Genomic DNA, 25,511 nt, shown 5'->3' with positions numbered 1-25,511 from the left:
GGATGATCGGTAGGGGAAGAAAGGGATAAAGAAGGGGGGGTAATCGGAAGGGGGAATGAAACATAAGAGACTATGGACTATGAGAAACAAACTGAGGGCCTCAGAGGGGAGGGGGGTGGGGGATTGGGATAGGCCGGTGATGGGTAGTAAGGAGGGCACGTATTGCATGGTGCACTGGGTGTTATACGCAACTAATGAAGCATCGAACTTTACATCGGAATCCGGGGATGTACTGTGTGGTGACTAACACAATATAATAAAAAATCATTTAAAAAAAAAAAAAAGAATGTACATAAGCATTTGCACTTTTTTTTTTGTTATTTCTTGCCTGTACAAAGTTTTGAATGATTGTACATGTTTTCCTGGGTTTGCTTAAATATTTTAAAATGTAAAAAGAAAAGATCCTATTTCAGATCTTGAGAATGCTGGATGGAAAAGAGGAGTAAGTCCTATAAAAGTTTGTTGTAAGAAGAATGAAAAAGGAATAAAATAAGATGGCGATTAACTAGTTGTTTAATACTCTTTTACTCACCATTAGGCAGACTTCAAGCACAGAAGGAACATGAAAAATGATTAAAGTGAGACTTACCTAATATTTTTAGTACCATAAATTCTATGCTGAAAACATATTTTGGCAAACTACCACAGAAAATTTTAATGTATAACAAAAATAGCTTATAAAAAACAAATGATTAAAGCTTAAATATTTGGTTAAAAATTAAGGATGACCACATATCTCAGGTTGCCCAAGACAGTCCTGATTTATGCCTATTAGCATGTTAGTATTAATAGTGTTCTCAAAAATATCGGTAGACGATTACACGAACAGCTCCAATATTTCACCTCTCCCAGAATCCACACCCTATGGTGTCTTCTCATGCTGTGGCCATGGGAATTACTAAGGCCAATGAGATGTTAACTAATGTGACACACAGAGACACTTGAAAAGCATTTGTACACCTGGGCTTGGTTGTGTGTCTCTGCCATGCCATGAGAACATGCCCCGTGAGCCTGCTGGAATGTAAGAGACAAGTGGGGCAGAGTCAAGTTGCCAAGGATAGTTACACTAGTCAACACAACTGAGAACTAGCTGACCCAATGGAGTGAGTGACCCAACTGTGACCAGAACCAGCCAGGAGTACCCAGCCTGAATCACCAAGCTAAGAATAATAAAACAAAACATTATCTTAAGCCTCTTTTAACTTTTGGAGTGATTTGTTATTGTATTATCATGTTGATAATTAGCTAATAACAGCTGGGAAAACAAACCATTAACTTACACACAGATGACTATAAAGTTTATAAACAATACCTTCATTTCCATTAGTTCTGCTGTATTTGGAGGAGTGCTGAGAGCTTTTTCAGCTATCTTCTCAAATTCATCACATAATCTGAAACACCAGACAAAATCGATTTTATGTAATTAAATTTTATTCCTAAATATAGTCCTATATACTATTTATATGTGCCATTATGTGAAAAATAGAGTAAGATGATCTTATCTATATGACATCTAAAGAATTAAAAACAAATTTTTGCCCTTACTCATTCATTCAATGTACATTTAATGATCATCTCTTACATTCCGGACTATAATATTAAGTGACAGAGAAGATGTAATAATGACTCTCCAGCAGTTCATAATCCTGTATAGAAGACAGGGCCATAAACAATCACTTCCAACCTAGAATCATAGGGGCTCTACCAGAGATTTAGTTGAGATAGCACCAAAAACTAGTTCTAAATAAGACAGTGATTAACTCTACTTGTGGGGATCAATTAACATGGGCTTCTATGTTCAGAAACTTCTGGTTATATAATATACAAATATTTCCTACTCATTTGGGTTATGGCCCCTATAATGAACTTACTGTGAGATTTAAAAAAAAAAAAGTGGTAGAAGCTTAAAAAGTCCAGATAAAACATGTAGAAATTTCTTCAAGATCGACTGTGATGGGGCACTTGGGGGGCTCAGTCAGTTAAGCCTCTGACTCTTGATTTTGGCTCAGGTCATGATGTTAGGTCATGAGATCAAGCCCCGCCTCAGGTTCCTCACTGGGCGTGGAGCCTGCTTAAGATTCTCCCTCTCCCTACCCTCTCTCTCAGAAAAAAATAAATAAATAAAAGGAGGAAGAAGAAGAAGAGGAAGGAAGGAAGGAAGGAAGGGAGGGAGGGAGGGAGGGAGGGAGGGAGGAAGGAAGGAAGGAAGGAAGGAAGGAAGGAAGGAAGGAAGGACCGACAGACAGGCTGTGAGGTGAAGGAGAAAGAAACAGCATGGTTGTGAGTTTAGGTTGCAGTAGGGAGTGGAAGAAGGAGGAGGGTTCTGAACATGGTTGTAAGTTTGAGAGGCAGAATAGTGAGATACAGAGGAGATGCATGACTGGTGGAACCAGCTCCAGAAGGAGGGGAGCCAACAGGGTTGAGCCCATAGGCAGAGAGAACTTTGAATGGTGTGACAGACTCTCGCCCGAAAATGTGGGGAGACAGGAATGAAGGGTTCTTGCAGAGGTGAGACACGGAGGGGCACGAAGTTGAGATACTCGTATCTGATGGGTCCTCTAATATTTCTGATGTGTCCTTTGTACATCCAGTGAATGTGGTGAGATGCATGATTCAGAGACAGAGGGGAAAAGCAGAATCAGCCCTGAGCTCCAAGGGCAACTAGGAGGCAGGGAAAATAGCTATGAAATTAAAATAAACATTTCACTCAGCATGAAAAGCTACAAGTAAAAGACATTCTCACTATTCTCCCAGAACTTCTAGAGGAAAAAGTGCTTTTGCGGTTGAATACAGGATTCTGGTTCCTAGATAAGCTATGCAAGTACTCGCCCTGCTTCAGCCTTACCCCTCACTCCTCTTTCCTCATGGGGTCTGTGACAGCAACACAGATCAGTCCCAGTTCTTAAAATAACACCCTGCCATTTTCACACCTCACACCCTTCTACATGTTACTTTTTCTACCTGGAATTCTTTTATTTACATTGTTCACCTGGTAGACCCCCACCTCATCCTCTAAAATGAATTCACAGATCCTCTTCCTCTTTGTAGCTTTCTCTGATTTTCCCCACTTGCCCAGCCTCCACTGTGAAAGAAATGACTCGTGTCCTTCTCGGTTCTGTGTCTGCGGCTCACTTCAGTATTTACTGAGCCCTACTGTAATTTACTGTTTTGTATGTCTATTTCCCCTGAAGACTATAACTTCCTTCAGCAGTTATATTTATGAGTGTAAGCACCTACTGTTGTACCTAATACAAGCCTCCTGCAGGCTTTTCTACATCCTGAATATTCTTTTTAATGATTTTTCCTGTGATAACATAACCATTACAAAATTTCTGATTTTGGGGGGGGGATTTTTCCATGTAACTGGTAACAGAAAAGAGGTTCCTGGAGCAACATTAACACCAGTTGTTGAAAGACTAGCTCTACCTTCTGTCTAAAAAAACAGGTATTCTGCTTTATACCTTAGCATTCTGTGAGTTTACTTAACATGAGCCAGTTTTCTTCAAAATCTCCAGGTTAGTCAACAAGTTTTTAGTTAAGGCAACAAGTTATCATGGCCTTGAAGAGTAATCACAGTGAATGAAGTCCTAAATTCGAGTATCCATTAGGACCCAGGAAACTATTGGGTAAATCCACTTTGAAATTCCATTTTGTGTACTGATTATACAAATTTAAAACTTAAAACCTCAGTGATGTTAGAAAACGCCCATCTGACTTGTGCTAACAGAATTGCAAACACATTTTAATACCACATTATTTCAGGCAATCAGGAAGGTGCGTTTGTGGTGAAAAACTAATTATAATTATAAAATAACAAAGCCAAATAGAAATAAGTTTGGCATTATCTTCTTGGAGTTTCATTGATGACACTGTTCTAATCCATAACTTTATTTGAATGACAATTGATTTTATCTAACATCCCCCTGAAAAAAAAAAGTCGGTATCACATAAATACCTTGTATTTACTTCCTGATGATCTCGGAACATTTTAGCTATAAGTTTTCCACAAATAATTTCTGCTCGCTTCACCAAAGCTCTGATTAATTCCTCACAGCGCATTTCAAACATTCCTAAACGAACAGTCTGCAACGTTAAGTATGAAAAGTTTAACGAACATGAAAATAGAAGTTTCCCACAATTTTGCCTTTCTCACAATATTGGGTTTTTTTTAATGTGATCTAACAAGATTCAGTTTTTTTGTGTGTGTGTTTTTTAATATGATGCAGGCAGGATTTTCTAGATACTCATTCGTATTTTACAATCATCTTCCGGGTAAATCTTCAAGATTGTTATCCTGAAAGCCAATTCTATTTCAGGACAACAATGGACATAAGAACTTTGGAGAATCGAGTTATTGCTAAATAGAGAGTGGAGGGATTTAAATATTATATCTGCTCTGTACAAAACAGTAATGCATGTTTAGGGTGGAAATTTTGGAACCTATAAAAAAGGACAAACAAAAATCTTAAATTACCAGTCTCCTACTAAACAGAAGTGATCACGTTTTGGTGTAATTACCATATTTTCGAAGGATTTATAAACACTAAAGCAAGAAAAATTAAGTTCTTGGAATTTTTGAGGGGTCAAATTATATAGAGTACTTTCAAGTCAGGCTTAAAGCACTAGACTTCCAGCTCTATGAGGACAAGGACCCTGTTTTGTCTACTTCCATATATCCTGGGCTTCCCATAATGCTTTGGTCATGGAAAGACAACAAATACGTTCCCTGTTGATAGTAATGGTCTGATTCTTTCACTGTATGGTCTAAAAACACATCCTAATAAAACTGGGAAAATATCATGGTTATAAAGAACAGTCGTACAAAATGGATCGTTTACCTTTCTAGATGTGTACTGTATCTCCTCTATGAGTTTTTGGTATTTGCGAATTTCTTGTATTATTTTCTCATAGCTATGATTTTCCTCAAGGAAAGCATCAACTTCTTGCTCAGCTTTTCTGGTGATCAGAAAGTCATACTTGTCATAGAGTTTGACGTGTTCGATAGGTGCCACGCTCTCTCTCATTACCACTTCCTTCACCTTTTCTTTGTGGGCTTCAACAATTTCATTCAGAATTATTGGCTTCAAGGTTGTTGGTTTAGACTTACTTTCCTAAGACAAAGGGAAAAAATAATATTCATTTTAAAAAATAAATTAAGGTAACCATAGCATTTATCTTTCTAAAAATGCCAGTCTTACCATATATGTGTATTTATAGTCACAAGGTCTTTTGATTTTTTTTTTAAATATTTTATTCATTTATTTGACACAGAGAGAGAGAGCACAATCAGGGGGAGCAGCAGAATCAGGGGGAGGGAGAAACAGACACCCCACTGAGCAGGGAGCACGATGAGGGCCTTGATCCCAGGACCCCGGGATCATGACCTGAGCCAAGGGCAGACGCTTAACTGACTGAACCACACAGGTGCCCCTCTTTTTGATTTTCTAATCTCTATAGAAAGATATTCAGTCTAATAGCAGTATACTGAATATCTAAGTTTCATATAATTTTTCTGTTTTCCTTCAATGCTACCTAGTTGTGTTTTGTTTTTCTGTACAGATGAAAGAAACGTCACTTGAAAAAATACACAAAATAAGAGAATATAAAAACACCAAAATCCACATTTAATTTGTGCAATTGTATATGCTAGCTTTATAAGCTAGTGCTTGCATTGTACTTTATTTTTTGGAAGTAAGCCAGCTCAATCTCATATCATCATATTCATCATATTCTTTGATCACAGTACTTTTTCACCTTGAGGAGTAATCTGTCTAGAACAAAGAAAGACTGTTTACTCATTCGTTGACCTTTGATCTGTTTACAACAACTAGAGAAGACTAAAATCCCTGGTTACAAAATGTGCATTCTGCCATTACCATTAGAATAATGCATCAGATAACAATTTTTAATAAGCAAACAAATCTCAACAGCTTGTCTCCTCTTTTCAAATAAAAGGGCAAGTAAATGTACCTACATGCTTTCTCATCTTGAATCAAGTTACACTTAAAAATATACATGATCTACCTTTCATTCAGAAGAAGGGAATTTTCACACTAATAAAAATTATGATCCATAGTGGATATTCTACAGCATTCACTAGATAGTATCAAAGGATTCCTTAGAGAGCTGGATCATTTATTCAGGTATTCAGGGTGCATTTGCCCACTATGCCCCTAGGGGGGATTTGAGGAAATCATAATGCTTAAAACTAGATGCGTCTTGAGAACATTAGTGAATACCACCACCACCACCACCATTTCTTTTTTTTTTTTTTTTTTTAAGATTTTATTTATTTATTTGACAGAGAGAAAGACAGCCAGCGAGAGAGGGAACACAAGCAGGGGGAGTGGGAGAGGAAGAAGCAGGCTCCCAGCAGAGGAGCCCAATGTGGGGCTCAATCCCAGGACTCTGGGATCAAGCCCTGAGCTGAAGGCAGACGCTTAACGACTGAGCCACCCAGGTGCCCCCACCACCACCAGTTCATTCCTGGGCTCAGTAGATGCTTGGTGCCATTTTTTCTGGGGGGTGGGGGGGAAACTTTGAGATAAAGCAATCTATATTATGTACTGCATGCAACGTAATTATTGGATCTAATGCAAAGCTCATTAATATTTATTATACAATGTTTCTTAAATGTATTAACAGCCTGCCTAATGTCTACGCCTATAGGTCTATCTTTCTAAACATAACTGGGTACCAGTACATTGGAACTATATTAGAAAGTATATTTTCGATGTGAATTCTCATCAGTTCCTATTAAGAGTTAAGGGAAATGATATTTTGAATGAGACAGCTCAAGTGTTTGAAAGTCTATCAAAATATATCATGAGATGGTGATATGTTTGGACTCACAACATCTTAGCCCCTTGTAGGTTTGCCTTCCATGGGGGAAAAAATGTATTTTAATTTCACTTTCAGTTTCTATCAAAGACCGTGATAAGTACAGCTCTACAAACTCCACTTCTGCTGTTGTTGTCGAAGGTCGTTGAGATCATGTTCGGTCATCTTACTCGAAGTACCTTCTATATCACTTGTTTCCAAACCTAACTGATTACTAGCAAAATATCCCTAAATGATTCTGGCAACCTATTTCTGAGAACCAACTGTCATTGTGAATCCACAGCTCTAGGGGCAAGAGGTGGTGGTGATGGGTTTGCATTTTTAAAATGTCACCAGGTGATGCTGACATGTAGGATTTCAGAACCATTACCCCATGGATAATGCCCCATATAAGACTTCTCTCTCAAGATCGGATACCAGGAAAAAGACCTAAGCATTTAGATTAACTGCTTAATCTCAGTTAAAACTTGTCATATACTCCTCTTCACTTCAGCAACCAGGAAACTTGGAACCATATTTTATAACCATTAAATCAAAGCAGCTGTATTCATTCAAATGACAGTAATACTTCTCTCCACTCTGAGCACGTCCAGTAACTCTTATTAACTAGTTCTATTTGTCTGTTTCATAAGCTCCCTCAAATCATTCTTGAAAAAATGCAGGGTATGCCTGGAGAAAGATGCAATAGCTGAACTGAAATTAAACAAAGGCCAAAGTAAACTACATTTCTCCAGATACTTCTATTTATGGCAATATGAGGAACACATAACCTGAAAATAACTATCTAGTTCAAAACATAAAAGTATGCTGGAAAAAATGCCAAATATAACTTTTATAATACATAGCTAAGAAAGCAAAATAAAATAATAGGGAAAGTCTAGGGACCAAACATGAGGGAACACATGAGTTGAGAGGTAATTACGTGAAGTGAACCGCTGCCCTAGAGACTGCTGATCCCTGGTGCCTAAGCTTTGCTTTAATGAGTCTCTAGCAAGGTGGGCCTCTGTGCAGGGGAGGGGTGTGGGGTGGCAGAATGGCTATCAGGAAACAAAGTCTCAAGCCTGAGCAGGGAGGGAAGTCATAATGGCTACACCCCTAGAAAGCCAAGAATACTGAAAGGTGACACAAAATTTCAGAATGCTGAAAGGTGACAGAACCTTTGAATGAGGGAGCAAAAGTAAGGAAAATATCCTGTTCGACCTTGTTTTTCAGCGGAGAAGAAAAAAGACAGTCACCTTAAGAATTTGTGACCACTAGCCTGTTCTCATGCCAATTTGGGGAAGCATTCACACTGCCACTGTTGTCCACAAAATCCTCAGCAAGATTTTTATCAAAAAATGGTCCTTGGTCTGGAGAGGCCTCCATAGTAACTGTCGGGAGAATATGCAAATTCTGGAGGAATGAACTTAAGGCCTTAAGGATTTCCCTGCATGCAGTTCTTACACGTATAAGCCCATACTAATAAAGGAAAAACACCCACAGAAATAAACCACCATGACCAAGCAAATGGTGATCGGCAAAAGGAGAAGTTCTTTTAAGAGTAATGAATATATGACTAAGTACAAGAGATGATCAAAAATGACTAGTCCTGTTTGACAAAGAACTTAATGGAATTCCTAGAATATAAAAATAATTTTAAAAAATGAGAAGTTCTATGATGAGGATAATATCTTCACAATGGATAATTTCACAATCACAATGTTGAGTAAAGTAAAACAGGTCACTGATTATAAGATGATTCCACATATATATAAAGACATAGAAAAACTGAATGGAAATTTTTCAGGGATATGCAGACAGGTAGTAAACTTATCTTAAAAAATTCAGATTAATAACTACAACATTCAAGATTGTGATTCTTTTGCTAGAAGGTAGAAGGAGAGGAATGTGAACAGGGAAGGGCAATGGGGAGCAGGAAGAGCTTAAGGGTATCAGTAATATTCCATTTCTCTAGTTAGATTATAAGTACACAGGCGTAACTTTATTACCACTTAAAACTACACACTAGTCTCCTGGACGCTTTCCTGTACATGAACTATTTGTTAACTATTTTAAAAATAAAAAAGAAGGGTGTCTGGGTGGCACAGTGGGTTAAGAGCCCGACTCGTGGTTTTAGCTCAGGTCATGATCACGTGGTCGTGAGATCAAGCCCCATTTCGGGCTCCATGCTCAGGACAGAATTGACTTCAAATTCTCTGTCCCTCTCCCTTCCTCTCTGCCCACCCCTGGCTCATGCGCACACATGCTGTCTCTAAAATAATATTATTTAAAAAATAATGTAGAAAGGAAATAAGAAAGCTACTGGTTGTACTTACAAAGCTTGAAAGCCTTTTAAATTAGGGAATTATCAGACATGATCACTTTATATACTAGACTGCAGTAACTGCTGTTGAAATATACAAGTTCAGCATAGCTTTGCTCAATAAATGGCCAGAGAGAGACAAAATGAGTAGAATCTGTGATTTCAGAGTACAAAGACACTACTGCTTACGGAAAAAGGTATATGAGGAGAGTAATCAACTGGAGGACAGTTTGAGAGAGGTAGAGAAGTATAAGGGAGGTCTACAGCATCGTGTGAGTGCTACAGCAACACTCATGGACTACCTTAAACCTGACCACAAATTTAATTCCTTCCCTTAAGAAAAATTTCAGTCCAATGGAAGACTAGACTAAGAAACTAGGCACATACTGCAATGGGAAGATAGTATTTTTTAATTAAAAGTTTCTTATAAGCCAACGTTACCAGACCATTTATATTCTGCAAAGCAGAGGATACAGGTCTACACCTTTTAGAAGTTGTCTGAAATAATTATCATGAAAATTCAAGCAATAAGAATATCCTTGTTACTTACCCACTTAAAATACAATTTTGTCTCAACTCTTGGCACAAAACTGACAGCCTTAATCATGATATCATAAACATTCAGAAGGATGTCTATATAGTCACTGAACTCAGGTTCAAACTTAATGGTGTCATTTTCAAGAATCAGCCTCATGATGAAACCTGGATGTTCAAAAGCTCTAACAGAATCCTGCAAAAAAAAAAAAAAAGTGTATACATGTATGTGAATATATATATAAATTGGGAGAGACTAAGCAGTGCAGTGGTCCCAATTAAAACTCATGGGAACCCACCTTTCCTCTTATGCCTTAGAGAGTTAAGCCAATGAGGAGCTCTACTAAAAAGAGCAAGAGCAATTCCCAGCTAGACGTGTTGGTATCTAGTATTCACCAGGCCTACAGATCAACCAGAGGGTCAAGGTTCCAGAAAAAGAAGGATGTGCATAGCAGTGGGGCTCTAGAGTAATGCAAGAAAGAGCCCAAGAGAACATTCAAATTCCCGGGCCCAGCTCACACTCCAACAGGACCTTCTTCTGGAAAGAAAAGAGTTCCCCACACAAATCTTCCCCAGCCATCATGACCCAAATCTTCCAATGAGAATTCTCACTTCTCTTTACTCATCCTCACCAATGTAATGATACTCATGTATTCTGAATATTCAGGTTGATACTAGGTGTTTTTAAATAGCTAAGTGATCTAAAGATATACTTCCACCTCTTCCACTGATAAAGGTTCTTTTTGTTAATCTTTTTCCTCTTGAAAATAAATTATTAGATGAATATTGGTGTAACGGCACCATACTTACTGGTGGTTGTGCTATTAAGTCTGTGAAATCCTGCATGGAGACCAAAGTGAGTTCTTGCAGCTGTAAAGTCATAAGCGTAGCAGCGCAGTTGAAAAAAGATTCCAATTTGGCACTGCTGTCACCAGTTGGCAATTGCTTTTTTTTATTACCTTGGTAATAAATATTCTGCACTTCTGGAAACCACCTTGAAAGCACAAAAGACTTTTAAAAGTTAGTACTTCCAGTGAATCGCTCCTTTTACATTAAGCATTAACAGTAACTTCTGGACATCCAAAGGTCTTCACAGAGAGCTCTATTGCTAACTGACATTATCCACCCTCTGAAGTGTAAGCACTAGCATATTTCACTTTTTCTAAGGAAAGAAAGTTTAATCACGGCCAACAGAAGATGACTCAACAATGTGATGCTGTGAGGAAAACAAATAAAAAAATAAATCTAACTCCTGAAACTACGCTTCCTGTACTTTTTGAATAAAAATTTATTGGATATTACAAAATACTACTCACCAGTCTCCAAAACGTTCTTGAGGGAATGGATTTGTTAATTTAAAGCTAAAATGTAAATAGCTGATTAAACCAAGACAGAGCTTACTTGGTTCCACCCACTTGGTACTTTATGCTATTATGTTTCACGACGACTTGAAAATAAGACAAATTAATAAAATCAAGTATATTATTTTCTTATTCCCCTTAATGTAAAATCCTGAAAGAATGACTGATTTAAAAAAAAAGTTTCAAATGTGTATGTATCCCTGTAATTAAAGTATAACAGTAAATTCACATGTGGATACATAAGTCAAGTTTTCCATTTATAAAACAATACTACAAAATTTAGGAATACTGATACCTCTTTCATAAGACATAATGGATTTTTTAAAAAACAGAGTCCACATCCTTTCAGGAGTTGCCTGAATGCTTCAAGAAAGATCTAAATTTTAAATAGATGTATTCATTTCTTTAACAAATACGTGTTTAGTGTCTATGTGCTAGCAACAGTGTCATGGGAAATATAAAAAGATATGACATCACCCCTTATCTCTTATAATAATGAAGGCAATGTGTCATAGCAGAAAAACAGTCTTGAAGTCAAAGGATTGAGATATAATTTTCCGTTTAAGTAACAGAGAAGGGTTTTATAATGAAGATGGCAATTTTATTGAAAGATGGAAATGAGAAGGACCATGAGGAAAGGATCTGAAGTAGAAGTAGCATACTAAGAAAAATAGGTGTGTAAATGGGGCTAATTTACCTAATCATTTTATTGTCTATAAAAGAGATAATAGAGAGATTTCTTCCTAGAAAATAGGAAGAAATAAGTGGTGGTGGGGAAGTCTGTGAGGATTTTTGCAGAACTTGGGAGCTGAACACAAGACGTTGGGATGGCCTCACTCTCTAAAATGTAGCCATGGCAGATATTTCTGCAGGAAGGGGTCATTGTTGAAGCAACAGAAAGAGGGCAAGTAACAAATACTAAGTAGAGAAGGGCAATGATAGATTAAGAAAGGGGACTGAGAAACTTCCAGTAGTTCAGACAAGAGAGGGAATAAGTTTGGGGCTCAAGAGCTGGAAAAAGGACATATAAAGAAAATGTTTTAAAATTTATTCAGTCATTATCCCAAAGATATTTACAGGGCTCCCTATTATATACAAACACTTGGTACAAAATATTACTCAGTCTTCAAAGCACTTATAGGCTAAAGGAGGGAGGAAAAGACAAAATTATATTATAAAAGGAAGGAATTATAAGAGGATAAAGTGTCAGAGGTATTCAGAAGGAAGAGATCATTTTTTAAGAAGTAACAACAGAGATTTCATAGAAGAAGGGTCATTTGAACTGGGTACTGAAGGACAGAAGGGAGGCTTCTCCAGTAATGAGCTGCATCAAATACTGTAAATAGTGTTAATCACGGTATTTTCCTGATGGTATTCAAGAAGTTTTTGTTCTGTTTAATTTCCTTAACCTCTGATACAATTTGATATAATTATGTGTGCAAAGATGGTAAAGCTAAGAGTAACAGAGTTTAAGAGGGAAGCAACTACACAACTTTCAAATTTTCCTAGAATTCCCATCCCACAGACGAAAACAAATAAGGAGTAACTATTTTAAAAATCAATAATTGGTTAAAAAGGGAAACAAAGAGACTTTACCCACTGAGTACTTAACTGTTACAGACTAGTCATAGAAGTTATGTCCTGTTTAATTTAACATGACTATTTCTCTAGGCATGGCCCAAGGTGAAAGTCTTTTCAGACCTCAGAATGGAAGAGATAAGTTAGGTCCAGGTTGCAGAAAACCTTAAAAGGCAGGTTAAGAAATGGTGACTTATTTTATCAATAAAAGGGAAGCACTGAATTAGGGGTTAAGATTCTCCTGGCAGTGGTTTGAAGGCTACATGGGAGGCTAAGAGAGCCTGCCAAGGGTAGTTGCAGTGGGAATAAAGAGAAAAGGGTACACATGGAAGAGGCTTCTGAGAGAAGATCAAGAGTAGTTGGTGGTCCTAAGTCTAAAAAAATATAAAAGGATTGAAATTATAAAAAATCACAAATCAGTAGAAGGACACTCTAGCAATTTATAAGTACATAGAAATTAAACAACACAGTCCTCAACAGCCAATCAAAAAGGAAATCACAAGGGAAGTCCAAAAATAATTTGAGATGAATGAAAATGAAAACATCATTTACCAAAACTCACAGAACACAAAAAAAGCAGTGGCCAGAGGGAAATTTACAGCTGTCAACAACTTAATTAAAAATTACAAAGATCTTAACTCAATAACTTACAATTCCACTAGAAACTGGAAAAAGAGCAAACTGAACTCAAAATAAGGAGAAAGGAAGAAATACAGATTTGAGTGGGGAAAAAAATAGAGATTAAAAAAATTGAGAAATCAACAGAACCAAAATTTGGTTTTTTAAAAGATCAGCAAAATTGACAAACCTGTAGCTAGACTGACCAAGATAAAAAAGAAAGAAGACTCAAAATTGTTAAAATTAGGAATGAGAAAAAGGATATTAACATTCACCTTATAGAAATTTTTTAAAAATTACAAGGGACTTTAATAAACAATTATAAGCCAACAAACTAATCTAGCAAATTCCTAGAAAGATATAAACTACCACAACTGACTCAAAAAGAAATAGAAAAGATGAATAGAGCTATAATAACAGTCTGAGCTAGTAATCAGAAAATTTTCCAAAAAATAGAGAGACCAGGACCCAGGAAAAGATGGCTTCACTAGTAGGTTGTATAGAACATTTAAAGAAGAATTAACACCAATCCTTCACAAACTCTGCCCAAAAAGGGGGTGGGAGAGAGAAAGGAATGCTTCCTAACTCGTTCTATGAGGTCAGTATGATCATACCAAAACCAGACAAAGATATCACAAGAAAAAGAAAACTATAGGCCAATGTTCCTTATGTATGTACACACAAAAATCCTCAACAAAGTACTAGCAAACTGAATCCAGCAGCATATAAAAAGAATCATACCCCATGGCCAAGTGGGATTTATCTCAGGAATGATAGACTAGTTCAGTATATCAAAACAAATGTAAATATTAATAAAGTAGAAAAACCCATTATGATCTCAGCTGCAAAAAAAAAAAATTGTTTTTATCATACAATAGTGCAGATTTTGCCAATCAAGAAACTAAGAATGAAAGGGAAATTCCTCAACCTGATAAAGGGAAACTATACCGCTAACTAAATGCTGAAAGACTAAAAGCCTTCCCCTAACATCAGGAACAAAACAAGGATGTCCACCCTTGCCACTTCTTTTCAACACTGTACTGGAGATTCCAACCAAAGCGATTAGGCAAGGACAAGAAAAAAAAAATGCAGATAAGAAATGAAGAAGTAGAACTATCTCTATTCGCAGATAACACAATCTTATATAAAAAAAGATATAAAGGTCCCACACGAAAAAACTATTGGTGTTAATAAGTTTAGCAAGGTTTCAGGATACGAGATCAATATACAAAAAAATAATTAGACTTTATAAAAATTAAAAATAGATGTGCCTCAGAGTGCCTGGGTGGCTCAGTCAATCAAGCATCCAACTCTTGATCTCAGCTCAAGTCTTGATCCCAGGGTCATGAGTCCAAGTGTCGTACTGGGCTCCATGACTTTAAAAAAAAAAAAAAATGTGCCTCAAATTTGTGCCTATCAAGAAAATGAGAGCATCAACCACATAACGGGAAAAATATTTATAAATCATGTAACTGAGATTTTAGTATCCAGAATATATAAAGAACTCTTACAATTCAACAATAAAAAGACAGGTCACTCAATACAAAGTAAGTAATGATCTGAATAGACATTTATCCAAACAAGATAAATACATGGAAAATAAGCATTTGAAAAGATGCTCAACATAATTAGTCAAATCAAAACCACAATAAGATAGAAGTTCACATCTACTAGGATGACTATATATAATCAGAAAGATGGACAATAACAAATGTTGACAAGGATGTAGAGAAATTGGAACCCTCATACATTGTTGGTAGGAACGTAAAATCTTACAGACCCTTTAGGAAACACTGTGACAGTTCCTCAAAAAGTTAAACAAAGAGTTATTATATAACCCAGCAATTCTACTCCTAGGTATATACCCAAGAGAACTGAAAACATACAAATGTTCATAGCAGCATTATTCCTAATAGGCAAAAAATAGCGACAACACAAATGTCCATCTACTGATGAATGGATACACAAAATGTGTTAGATCCATATGATGAAATATTATTTGGCCATGAGAAGGAATAAAGTATTGATATATGCTAGAACATGGATGAACCTTGAAAACATCATGCTTAGTGTAAGAAGCCAGACATAAATGGATACATATTATATCATTCCACTGTCCAAAGTTCAGAATGGGGACAGAAAGTGTATTAGTGATTGTCAGGGCATGTGGGAGGGGAAATGGGGAGTGACTGATAACAGATAAAGGGTTTCTTTTGGGGGTGATGGAATTAGTGGTGATTATTGCAAAACCTTGTGAATATATTATAAGCCACTGAAATGTACACAAGAAAACGGTGATTTTGTGGTAAGTGAATTATACTTCAATTTTAAAAAACAGTTACCAATACACTGATTGTGGCCGGAGGCAGGCTAGGGTTGGTAAAGATGTGGATGATAAGTAACAAACAGAAAAAGTCACAAAGGATTCAACTTGGCCTGGAAATGGTCCAGAACAGGAAGAGCAGCAGGTTTGGAAGAAGGAATAAACACTGTTAAGGAGATGCTGATATTCAGATGCTGACATGACATTCAACTGGAGACATACAGTATAAAATTAGTCATAAGGGCCTAGAGCTCCAAAAACAAGATCTTGAGACAGATAAGGCAGATGAAATCATGACATTGTCAAGAATATAAAGAACACAAACAAGAGCAAACACCTGAGAGCAAACACCCTGCTCTTGGGGATAGTAAGACAAGCACAGCTAGAAAAACAAAACAGATTAAATAAAGAAACAGAGGCAGAGGAACCTAGAAAAACAGACTTCCAGAAGGCAGGCAAATGCTGAATAGAAGGAGAGAATGAGGACTGAGAGAAGATATTTGGGTTTGGGGTAGATATCATAATCATCTGCTGTTTCTCCGTCGTGGTAAGCGGGTGTTCTACCTTTTTGCCATGATGAGCGCTTTCTGGTTCGCTATTTAAAAAGTACGGTCAGAGTGTTCTTCCCTTAGAATCAGTTGGGAAGCATCAAGAGCTACAGCAAATCAATCTACAACTCTCCCTAAAAGTTTTCAGGAAAGGTTTGTACTCTGCTCTGTACTTTGACATCCAGTTTACCAAAATTTACAATAGGAATGTACTCCTGGGGTATAACCCTGAAGTTACAGATCAAGAAAATTTATTTATATTATGCCCTAAAAAGGTCATTTTCTTCTCTGTAATTAACTACGGGGTTTCATTCTATACCTCTCATCTATTTGTTTAGGTTAACTAATACTAATATTAAAAAAAATTCTAAAGTTCTTTCAAGTAATGTCAGACAAAGAATTTATTCTAACATATTGGAGAAGAAGAAAAAATAAAGATTCCGTCTTAAACTATGAAGATATATCTCTAAGTAACTTCTGGAAATCACGAAACCATGCTGGAGTTTCATGTACTTTGTTATCTGCAATTTGAGCTAATGTTAACATCCTTTTTATAATAACTTAACCCATGATAGAGACATTTTGCTGTATTGTTTCAGAGCATAGTGTCTGGCACCTACATCAGTAATTATCATATGTGACTATTCCATTTTTAAGGGTCAATCCAAGATGTTTAATTATCATTTGATAAGTCTAACCTCTCAATGGGATTGTAAACGCCTTTAAAGAATGTATTTCCCCCATCAATTCATGCTTTAAACCATCCTTCATCCCCCATCCAAAACCAAAATGAAAGAGGTACAGTGCCTTAAACGTGTTAATCGATGTCCAATATCTAGCAGTTGGATTAGCTGATGATCATTCCCCCCATGGTATTCAACCCCGCTCTCAGAGCAGAAGTAGAAAGCAGACATGGAGGGGGAAAAAAAACCCCAAACCACTATAATCGTTTTGGTTCCTGCGCATCTATGCTGTGTAGAATGTCTGGATAGACAGGACAGACCAATTCAGTTAAAGACACTAGATTTAATTCTTGAACAGAAGTAATTACCAACTTGTTAAAATGGGATTTTTTAAATGCAGTTAAAAATATAGTTCCCCACCAATAGCATTTTTAAATTTGTGTTTCCCCCCATGAAATTTCAGAACTTTACATTTTAAGTAGCGTCTCTTTAGCAGATTCCATGTGTTTCATGACCATGGTCTGAAATATCGACAGCTCTAATGCATCCTGGCGATTCTGAAATTCTTCTACGTCAACCAAACGTAATCTTCTGCAAGACACAAAAAATGAACAATTAAGGCAGGAGACTTTTTTGCATTTAATATTTTTGCTTACTGATCTCCTCAAAAATAGGATATTCCTAAGTTTTATCATTAAAATTTGCGTTTAGTAAAATTAAATAAGAACATGAGATTTTTTTAAAGAATTTTTAAATAATTAATGTAATTAAATTTGATAAGAACACTATATAAGATTATGAAATGTTACTGTGAAGTAAAACAGAGTTGAAATAACTGGGATTTGATGGATAATTTAGACTGATTTTTGCTTTCGAATTGAAACAATTACAACAGGAAAAGAGGTAAAGCGCATAGCTTAGAAGGCCTGCTACTCCTGAAACAAAAATTACACCCACTATGAAAAGAAAGCAATCTTGCATTTTAGGGAGCCATGGGGTAGGGGAATTCTCACACCTAATTAAGACCTACTGTATCAAAATTTTTTGATCCTGTCTGGTTTTGACTTTTTTTTTTATTATGTTCAGTTAGTCAGCATATAGTACATCATTAGTTTTTCATGCAGTGTTCAATGATTCATTAGCTGCATGTAACACCCAGTGCTCATCACAAACCGTGCTCTCCTTAATACCCATCACGCAGTTACCCCATCCCCCCCCTCCCTTCTGTAACCCTCAGTTTGTTTCCCAGGGTCCAGAGTCTCTCATGGTTTGTGTCCCTCATGACTTTTTGTTTTTTAAAGATTTATTTATATGACAGAGATAGAGACAGCCAGTGAGAGAGGGAACACAAGCAGGGGGAGTTTGGACACATCCATGGTTTACTGTTTTTTTTGTTTTGTTTTGTTTTGTTTTATCTCAACTTTGTTCCCTTTTTCTTCCCCTTCCTCCTCCTTCTCTTGCCTCCTGACACAGTCCAACAATGTCTAGCCCTTTATTCACAATACCAGGCACTGCAGCCTCATCCCCCAGCCTCCAGCGCAGTGTGTCCTGGCAGTTCCATCTGTGAATGGATATAGAAGCAAACGACTCCTTTGTGAAAGTGATACAATATAGTATGACCTCATGACTGCATGCAAAGTTAAATCATGGGTCTTGTCAGGAGAGGGATAGCCTAAAGAAAAGAAATGAGAAAACATGGGCAAGGAGATAGCCTCTTCCTATTCCAAAAGCCAAATTCATGCAAAGAAATCCACATTATTCAATGGAAAGCTGAACGACGTTCTTTTGAACAGTATGCAGTCTGACCACCAGAAGCCATGTTTGTGCGATGGATATGTGTGTATGTTGTGTGGATACACACATGTGTTTGATAATATGAGCACAAAGACAAATAAGGAAAGATATCCCAGTAGATGGTTATCATGGGTCTTCGGCTGAGCTGGTGGAAAGGAGGGCAGAGACGAGGAAAAGAAAGACTGGTGGAAGTCAGGCAAAGTAAAGACTGGACCTAAAAAGTATATATGATCACATTTACATGTTTATATAAAGTTACATATGTAGCTGCATATTTAATTAAAATTTGTTTTAAAAAAGGCATACAGGGACAGAATGAGGGAGCCAAGGGACCTGGGACAACACAAGTCATTTTGCCTGTGGGAAACCAGGAGTGCCAGGAAGGACAAGGGGTGAACAGAGAGCCTATAATCAGATGGTGGCAGAGCCCAGGCAAGGAGCTTGGCTTACTGGAGTGGATGTCGGGGTTCGGGGGTTGGACTAGAAGAGGCATGCTGACGACCCTCACTCAGGAAGGAGTTCAGAGAAGTTGGTCGGGGATGTGCCCCTAGTGCATGTCCCAGGGTTTCCCAGCGTGGGGACAACAGCTGCCTTCCGCAACGGCCACAGCTCTTAGCACAGTTTTAAAGACAGCAGCTTTCCTTTTGCTGGTTTTGGGAGGCAGAAAAATGTGCTCACTTGCTGTGCCCTCCTGACCGCAGAACAATACATGCAGTAGAAATCAGGAGACCCGACATTGCATCAAAAACTGGGGATGTACTGTATGGTGACTAATATAACAAAGTAAAAATTATTAAAAATAAAAAACGAAAAAAAAAAAAGAAATCAGGAGACCCAGAGAGAGGGCCACTTGTCACTGGGTCTGCAGCTGTGGCGGCTGAAAAGGTTGGGGTGGGGGTGGGGAAGACCATCTGGGAGACAAGTTGCCTCCTCTATCACAAGGCAGGACTGATCCAGGTTTTGAGGTTCCTGAAGGAGGCCTTATGTAAGAAAAATAATATACATTTGTATTACTTTTGCATATTTTATAAAACCTGTGTCCACAGGTGCATGTTGCTAGGATGCCCCCCAGTGCCTTGGAAGGAGCTGTGCAGGGGTGGGGGGCATGAAGCAGGAGCTTCTAAACTGTGAGACCAACTGTCCTCAGCCTGAGGAGCAGGCACGTCAGCTCCACGGCACCCACCAGCATCCACATCCAGCTGTGCCAAGCACTTGCTACCTGTGGCTGCACCATCCCCTCCGTGACCATGTCTAGGAGGTGATGCATAACCTCCAGCTGTCACCCAGGAGCTTTAACTCATGCCATTCAGGTAGGCAATATTTACTATGTTGCTGCACCATCTAGATGATTGTAGCAGCTAATGGTCTGTGGGATTTAAAACAAAGCGTGACAGTTCAGCCCCTTAACTGTGATTACCCCTCAGTCTGTGTGGTAATGAGGTATGGGATTGGGGGCGGGGGGGGGGCAGGATTGGGTTAGAGGTCAAAGGCAATGTTCGTATTTTACTCTACTTCTACAGTGCTGATTTAAAGCCGTGTTTGAATACTGATGGTAAGTTTATAGTTATTTTTTTTATTTCCAGTTAAAATAGTAAAAGAAATTATTAAGGTGTAACAAAATAGCTTTTATCACCCTTTTAAAAAGAAGCTCAATAAGGCCAGAAATACTCACTTAAAAGTACTGTGCCATAAATCTACAACAGACGACATTGTGGGGTTCAATGTATTCAAGTGATCCTTAATATAATTGCTTGCAGCTAAGAAAGATTTCCTCCAAGGTTTTGGGAGAACTTCCATTCTGAAAACAAAGAAAAAATAATCAGCTATCTTTAAAAATCAGAAGAAACTATTGTTATAGCATACTTTTTGAGTAATATTCTTTTTTTCTTTTTCTTTAGAGAGAGAGAGTGGGGAAGGAGGGGCAGAGGGAGAGAGAGAACCTTAAGCAGGCTCCATGCCCAGCACAGAGCCTGACTTGGGACTCAGTCTCACAACCCTGAGATCCTGACCAGAGCTGAAATCTAGAGTGGGTTGCTTAACCCACTGAGCCACCCAGGCACACCAACAATGGTTTCATTTTAATAAAAAGTATTATGTACCCCTTACAGTATTAACAAAACACATAATTATGTATTAAGTTACATAAAGGCCATACTTTCTATGGTCTAAGCCATATAATTTTAAAATAATTAACACATATGAAATTGCACTTGAATTTTTTTAAGATTTATTTATTTGAGAGAAAGAGAGAGAGAGTGCTCACAATCGGGGGGGGGGGGCAGTGGGAAAGGGAGAGGCAGACTCCCCATTGATCAGGGAGCCCCACACAGGGCTCCATCCCAGGACCCTGAGATCATGACCTGAGCTGAAGGCAGACGCTCAACTGACTGAGCCAACCAGGCACCTCTGAATCTTTTTTTAAATTTTATTTATCTAAGTAATCTCTACACCCAACCTGGACTTGAATCATAAGGTGACTTGAATCATAAGGTAACTATTTTTCCTTTAAGTACTTGATCAAGTTCACTAATAACTCATAATGATCAAACAGAATCAGTAGGCAGCTTTTTTTCATATACAGTTTGAAAGAATTTCAAAACACAAAATGTTTTAATTTTTCTGGTTTTTTAAAAACATTTTAAGACTATAGTCCAGCCTGCCTGTGATAATCCCCTTCAACTTAACCTCTGTTAGTTGATCACCAACGCTAACGTCCTTATTTGAAGACATTTATTCTGTAACTCCTATCACTTGAATAATCATCCTTAATATATTAAAGATATGCCATTTTCATCATCCAGAGTATATTTAAATATTTACATTTTGTGTCTACAATTTTTTTATTCTCACTGGTTTTAAACACTTAATCTTGTTTTATTATATAGTAAGCTTAACTCAGTTTTTCAGTTGTAGTCATACCATCTTTACAATTACAAAAGATGATTTTTGTCTCTTCTCAGGAAAAAAAGCTGTTCTCCACATAAGATACGTTGGGAATGACTGCATAAGTTTTTCTTGCTGCTAAAGGAAAACAATCTGAGGCACTTTTAAATAATACGAAAGAAGCAAAACTGAATTATTTACTAAATTATAAAAATATAAGTTCTACTCTTCAACCTAGTTAAGAGACTTATTCCTAAATGTTAATTACTTAGGGAAAATATATAGCAAATGTAGTGGTTTTCTGTTGTGTCCTATATTTTAATCTATGTAATAATCGCAAAATATTCTCTATATGATTTTGTGCATTTCAATTGCCATCAAACTCTTATATCCCTATTATACCTAGTCACCATGGAAACACAAAGTTCTATATCAGGTTCTTCCACTAGGGTACTTATATTTTAACCACACAGTTATCCCATCTGTCTGTCTGTCTACCCACCTACCGATGGATTTGTAAATAGAACACATTAGGGCTTAAATACATAAGCATAATAAGAATAATCAGTTGTATATATGAAGTATATAAGTTATAAACATATATATGAGAAATATAACCAGTGTATAAATATATACACATTCACAGGAACAGTTATATAATCAATATTCTTAGAGAAACTTGATCACTTACTCAGCACGATGGGGTAGAATTTCATCTGGTTTTTTATCTTCTTCTTTTTCCCTAGGATCTTTCAAAACAAAATCAACTAAAAGAAAATTGAAAAGTTCTGATAAATATCCTTATATTAATTATGGCATATTTCCAAGCAATTGCAAAACTAATTCCACTAAAATCAATTATTTATGTTATTTAAAATAATGGAGCAATTTGTACATATATGACAACAAAAATATTTATGAGAAAACCTATGTCTGTATCTTTGAGAGTATATGTTCCCTCTCTTAACAACAGATCCCTATTATTTCATTTGAAAGTAATAATTGGTTTCAAAATTACATTTTCCTTCATAGTTATTCTACCAAAAGTAGTTTTCATTGAAGGCCAACAATACAGAATCATAGTAGTTTCCTTTCACTGAGGAAACTTACGGATTGCTTTGTTCTAAGTTGCATAAAAACATAATCCTGTTATAGAATCAGTAAAAGGAGCTACTTCTGCTTCTATCTTCTGTGCTCATTAACTCAGTTAATTCTAATTTTCCTGCCTGTCTTTTAAGATGCTCTTTCTAAAATGCAAATGTGTTAACACCCCTCTGCTTAAAATCCTTAGGTGACTCTGTTTTAACTTTCAATGCTTTAGGGCACATGGGTGGCTCGGTCGGTTAAGCATCTGCCTTTGGCTCAGGTCATGATCCCAGGGTCCTGGGATCAAGTCCTACATCAGGATCCCTGCTCAGCGGGTTGTCTGCTTCTCCCTCTACCCCTTCACCTGCTCGTGATCTCTTTCTCTCTCAGATAAATAAAATCTAAAAAACAAAAAACGAAAACAAACAAAAAAACACTTTGAATGCTTTAAAAAGACAAAGGCGGCCCTTCAATTCTGTCCTCTCCCAAATGCACCCTATGCTTTGGCCATCACGGCTGCTTGCAAGCCCGGAGAGCGTTTCACGCGTGTCTGCCACAGTCCACACCATTTTCTTGGTGTGAGCGCTCCCTCATGTTCGGTTTGTGTTTCAGGATGGTTCGGGCACCTCCAGAGTTCCTTCTACCAAACCAGGCATGAGTGTCTCTCGCTTACAGCATGGCCTCTGTTTCCCTCCTTACTGAGCCTACTGCTCTAGTTCCTAATTAGTGTTTTGTCCATCTTCCTCGTTTCAACAATGAACTCCTTGGGAGCAAAGATTTGACTTTTTATTTTTACATTACCAGGACACTCAAATAAGAGTCTTAAAAACAATAGACTCTCTCCTACCAAAAGGTCCCCAGACAACTCTAAAACATGAGGATTTCTTCAGCTTCGAACACACCATCAATTATATCAGTTTTGCAATCCCAATTAATTGGAGAACTTTTTTTTTTAAGCATAGATTCGAAGATCCTGCCTCCAGAGATTTTAACTCAGATGGATTCAGAAACCAGTGTGTGAAAAATGATTCTGATGATTAGTCAGTCTTAGAATCCAGTGGTCTATGCCAGCAGTCTTTTTATGTAAAGGGCTTGAGTATAAATATCTTCCCTTTATGAGCTACAAGGTCTCTGTCACAACTACTCATCTCTGCTCTTATAGACCAAAAGCAGCCACAAACCATGTGCAAATGAATGCGTAAGTCTGTAGTCCGATAAAATTTCTTTACAAAAACAGGCAGGGAGCCAGACTCGACCTGCAAGCTGTAGTTTGCCAATCCCTGGTCCATAACAACGATTTTTAATTAATCACCTTCTAATTTATGTTACCAATAATATTAATGTTTTAAATAATTAAATTTTAGAATTTCTTCAGTTCTGTCCTTTACTGAGTGATATAGCCCTACAAAAAAAAAAAAAAGATGGAGTTTTAAATTTTTTACTGTACTTTATTAATGAAACTTGCCTGAGATCTTAAGCAATGAAATAGCAATGGGAAAAGCAGCATAATAAATATAATAGTTTCAAGTATAGGTATTAACTTTCAATTAATAAGACACATTCAAATTAGAAAGCGAAAATACCGATTTACCTATGGATTTTTTTACACTAAGAAGATAATCTTCTCTCATTTCATCAGACAAGGAAAGTATGCTGTTGGTGAGGACTTTCAGATGTTGGGGGACTAAATTCAGTACATGTTCCAGCCAAGAATCTTCCATTGGGGCTACATGGTCTGTATCAATTCCATGATGAATGTAATAGTAATATCTCTGCATAAAGAAGATTGAGAAATATAGATGGGTTTAGTCCTATAATGAAAGAAGTGTATTCATCAAAGATAAAACTACTAAGCAAAATCAAAGTTTTAGGAAAACAAAGTATTTACAAATCATAAGTACTTTGTGTAATTTGTGGAGGCATTATTTGAGATCTCCTAAATTAAAAAAACATAGGATATTTCATGAAAATTAAAGCTCTTATTGTAATTCATAACTACAATGTAAAATATCAAGTTATATTACCAAATATATGGTGTACTAAGAAGAACCCATGCTGAAGTAGAAATTAGCGTTTTATAAATGCATGAGAATGTGGAAAATTAGTTTTTGTCTTTTTATTATTGATAATCAAGTCGATCTTATAAGTTGCAAGTGAATCAGTATCCCTACACATTAAGCTCAGAAATCTATGACAGGATTTAGAAATTTTCCAATTGACCAATAGTCCATATTATAATTTTACAGCTACTGTTAAATGTGTACATGAAATATTTAAGACATGATAGTATTTCTCTAACAGACATTTAACTTTGATATATTTTCATAAATTTTTACGTCAATTAGAAAAATTTTAAACATCCAATTATTTTTTTCAAAATACTTTCAAATTAGCAATGTTAGAGCCTTTGATATTTACATTTTAAAAAATTCTTCCATATTTGAAATACTAGAATAATTATATTTTTAAAGTAAAGTGTACATTACATAACTAAGATAGTTTCTCATAGAAGAATAAAGACATTTAAAAGCTTTACAAGACCGAGGCTCATTCTAACAAAGGGAACAGGTAAATGAAACTCTTTCATTGTGATCTTAGATGGCAAGGGAGAGGATGATTTCTCCCGTTCACCCAATAGAGCAATCTCACGGAACTCCACGTTTACTCCTATGTCCACCGAGTTCCACGAGAGAGGAGCACAGAATAATCTCAAAAGTTTAGAAGTATCTTCAAGTGCTTCCTTTACATTCAAGTGTACTGACAAAAGAGACAGCCCATTACCAAGACGTCTTTCTCTATTGCAGAAGTGGTCAGTTTTGGAAACGTGCTTTCATCAGGGCTCGCTGAGTCTAACACGGCATCTTGTTGCCTACGAAAATGATAAACACACTATTCAATTGTACATGAAGGGCAGTTAGAATATACCTCAGTGGATACACAGTTGACCCTGGAACAACTCAA

The 25,511-nt window shown here is 36.9% G+C and overlaps 1 protein-coding gene across 1 annotated transcript in view; it reads right to left on the bottom strand.

Annotated features, from left to right (window-relative positions):
* The window catches only part of DNAH7 (dynein axonemal heavy chain 7), a 250,895-nt gene that overhangs the window by 212,533 nt on the left and 12,851 nt on the right, over positions 1-25,511 (bottom strand). The window contains exons 5-14 of the mRNA XM_040636571.1: positions 25,332-25,419; positions 24,142-24,322; positions 22,156-22,231; positions 20,254-20,379; positions 17,259-17,378; positions 10,487-10,670; positions 9,693-9,872; positions 4,839-5,111; positions 3,956-4,083; positions 1,313-1,391 (exon numbers count right to left, since the gene is read on the bottom strand). Of these exons, the coding sequence (XP_040492505.1) occupies positions 1,313-1,391; positions 3,956-4,083; positions 4,839-5,111; positions 9,693-9,872; positions 10,487-10,670; positions 17,259-17,378; positions 20,254-20,379; positions 22,156-22,231; positions 24,142-24,322; positions 25,332-25,419 (1,435 nt within the window). The remainder of the gene's footprint in view (positions 1-1,312; positions 1,392-3,955; positions 4,084-4,838; positions 5,112-9,692; positions 9,873-10,486; positions 10,671-17,258; positions 17,379-20,253; positions 20,380-22,155; positions 22,232-24,141; positions 24,323-25,331; positions 25,420-25,511) is intronic.

The sequence above is a fragment of the Ursus maritimus genome, unplaced genomic scaffold, assembly GCF_017311325.1.
Source record: "Ursus maritimus isolate PB19 unplaced genomic scaffold, ASM1731132v1 scaffold_1, whole genome shotgun sequence".
Classification (NCBI taxonomy): Eukaryota; Metazoa; Chordata; class Mammalia; order Carnivora; family Ursidae; genus Ursus; species Ursus maritimus.
Note: the sequence above shows the minus strand (reverse complement) of the source record. Positions and strands in the feature narration are given on the sequence as shown.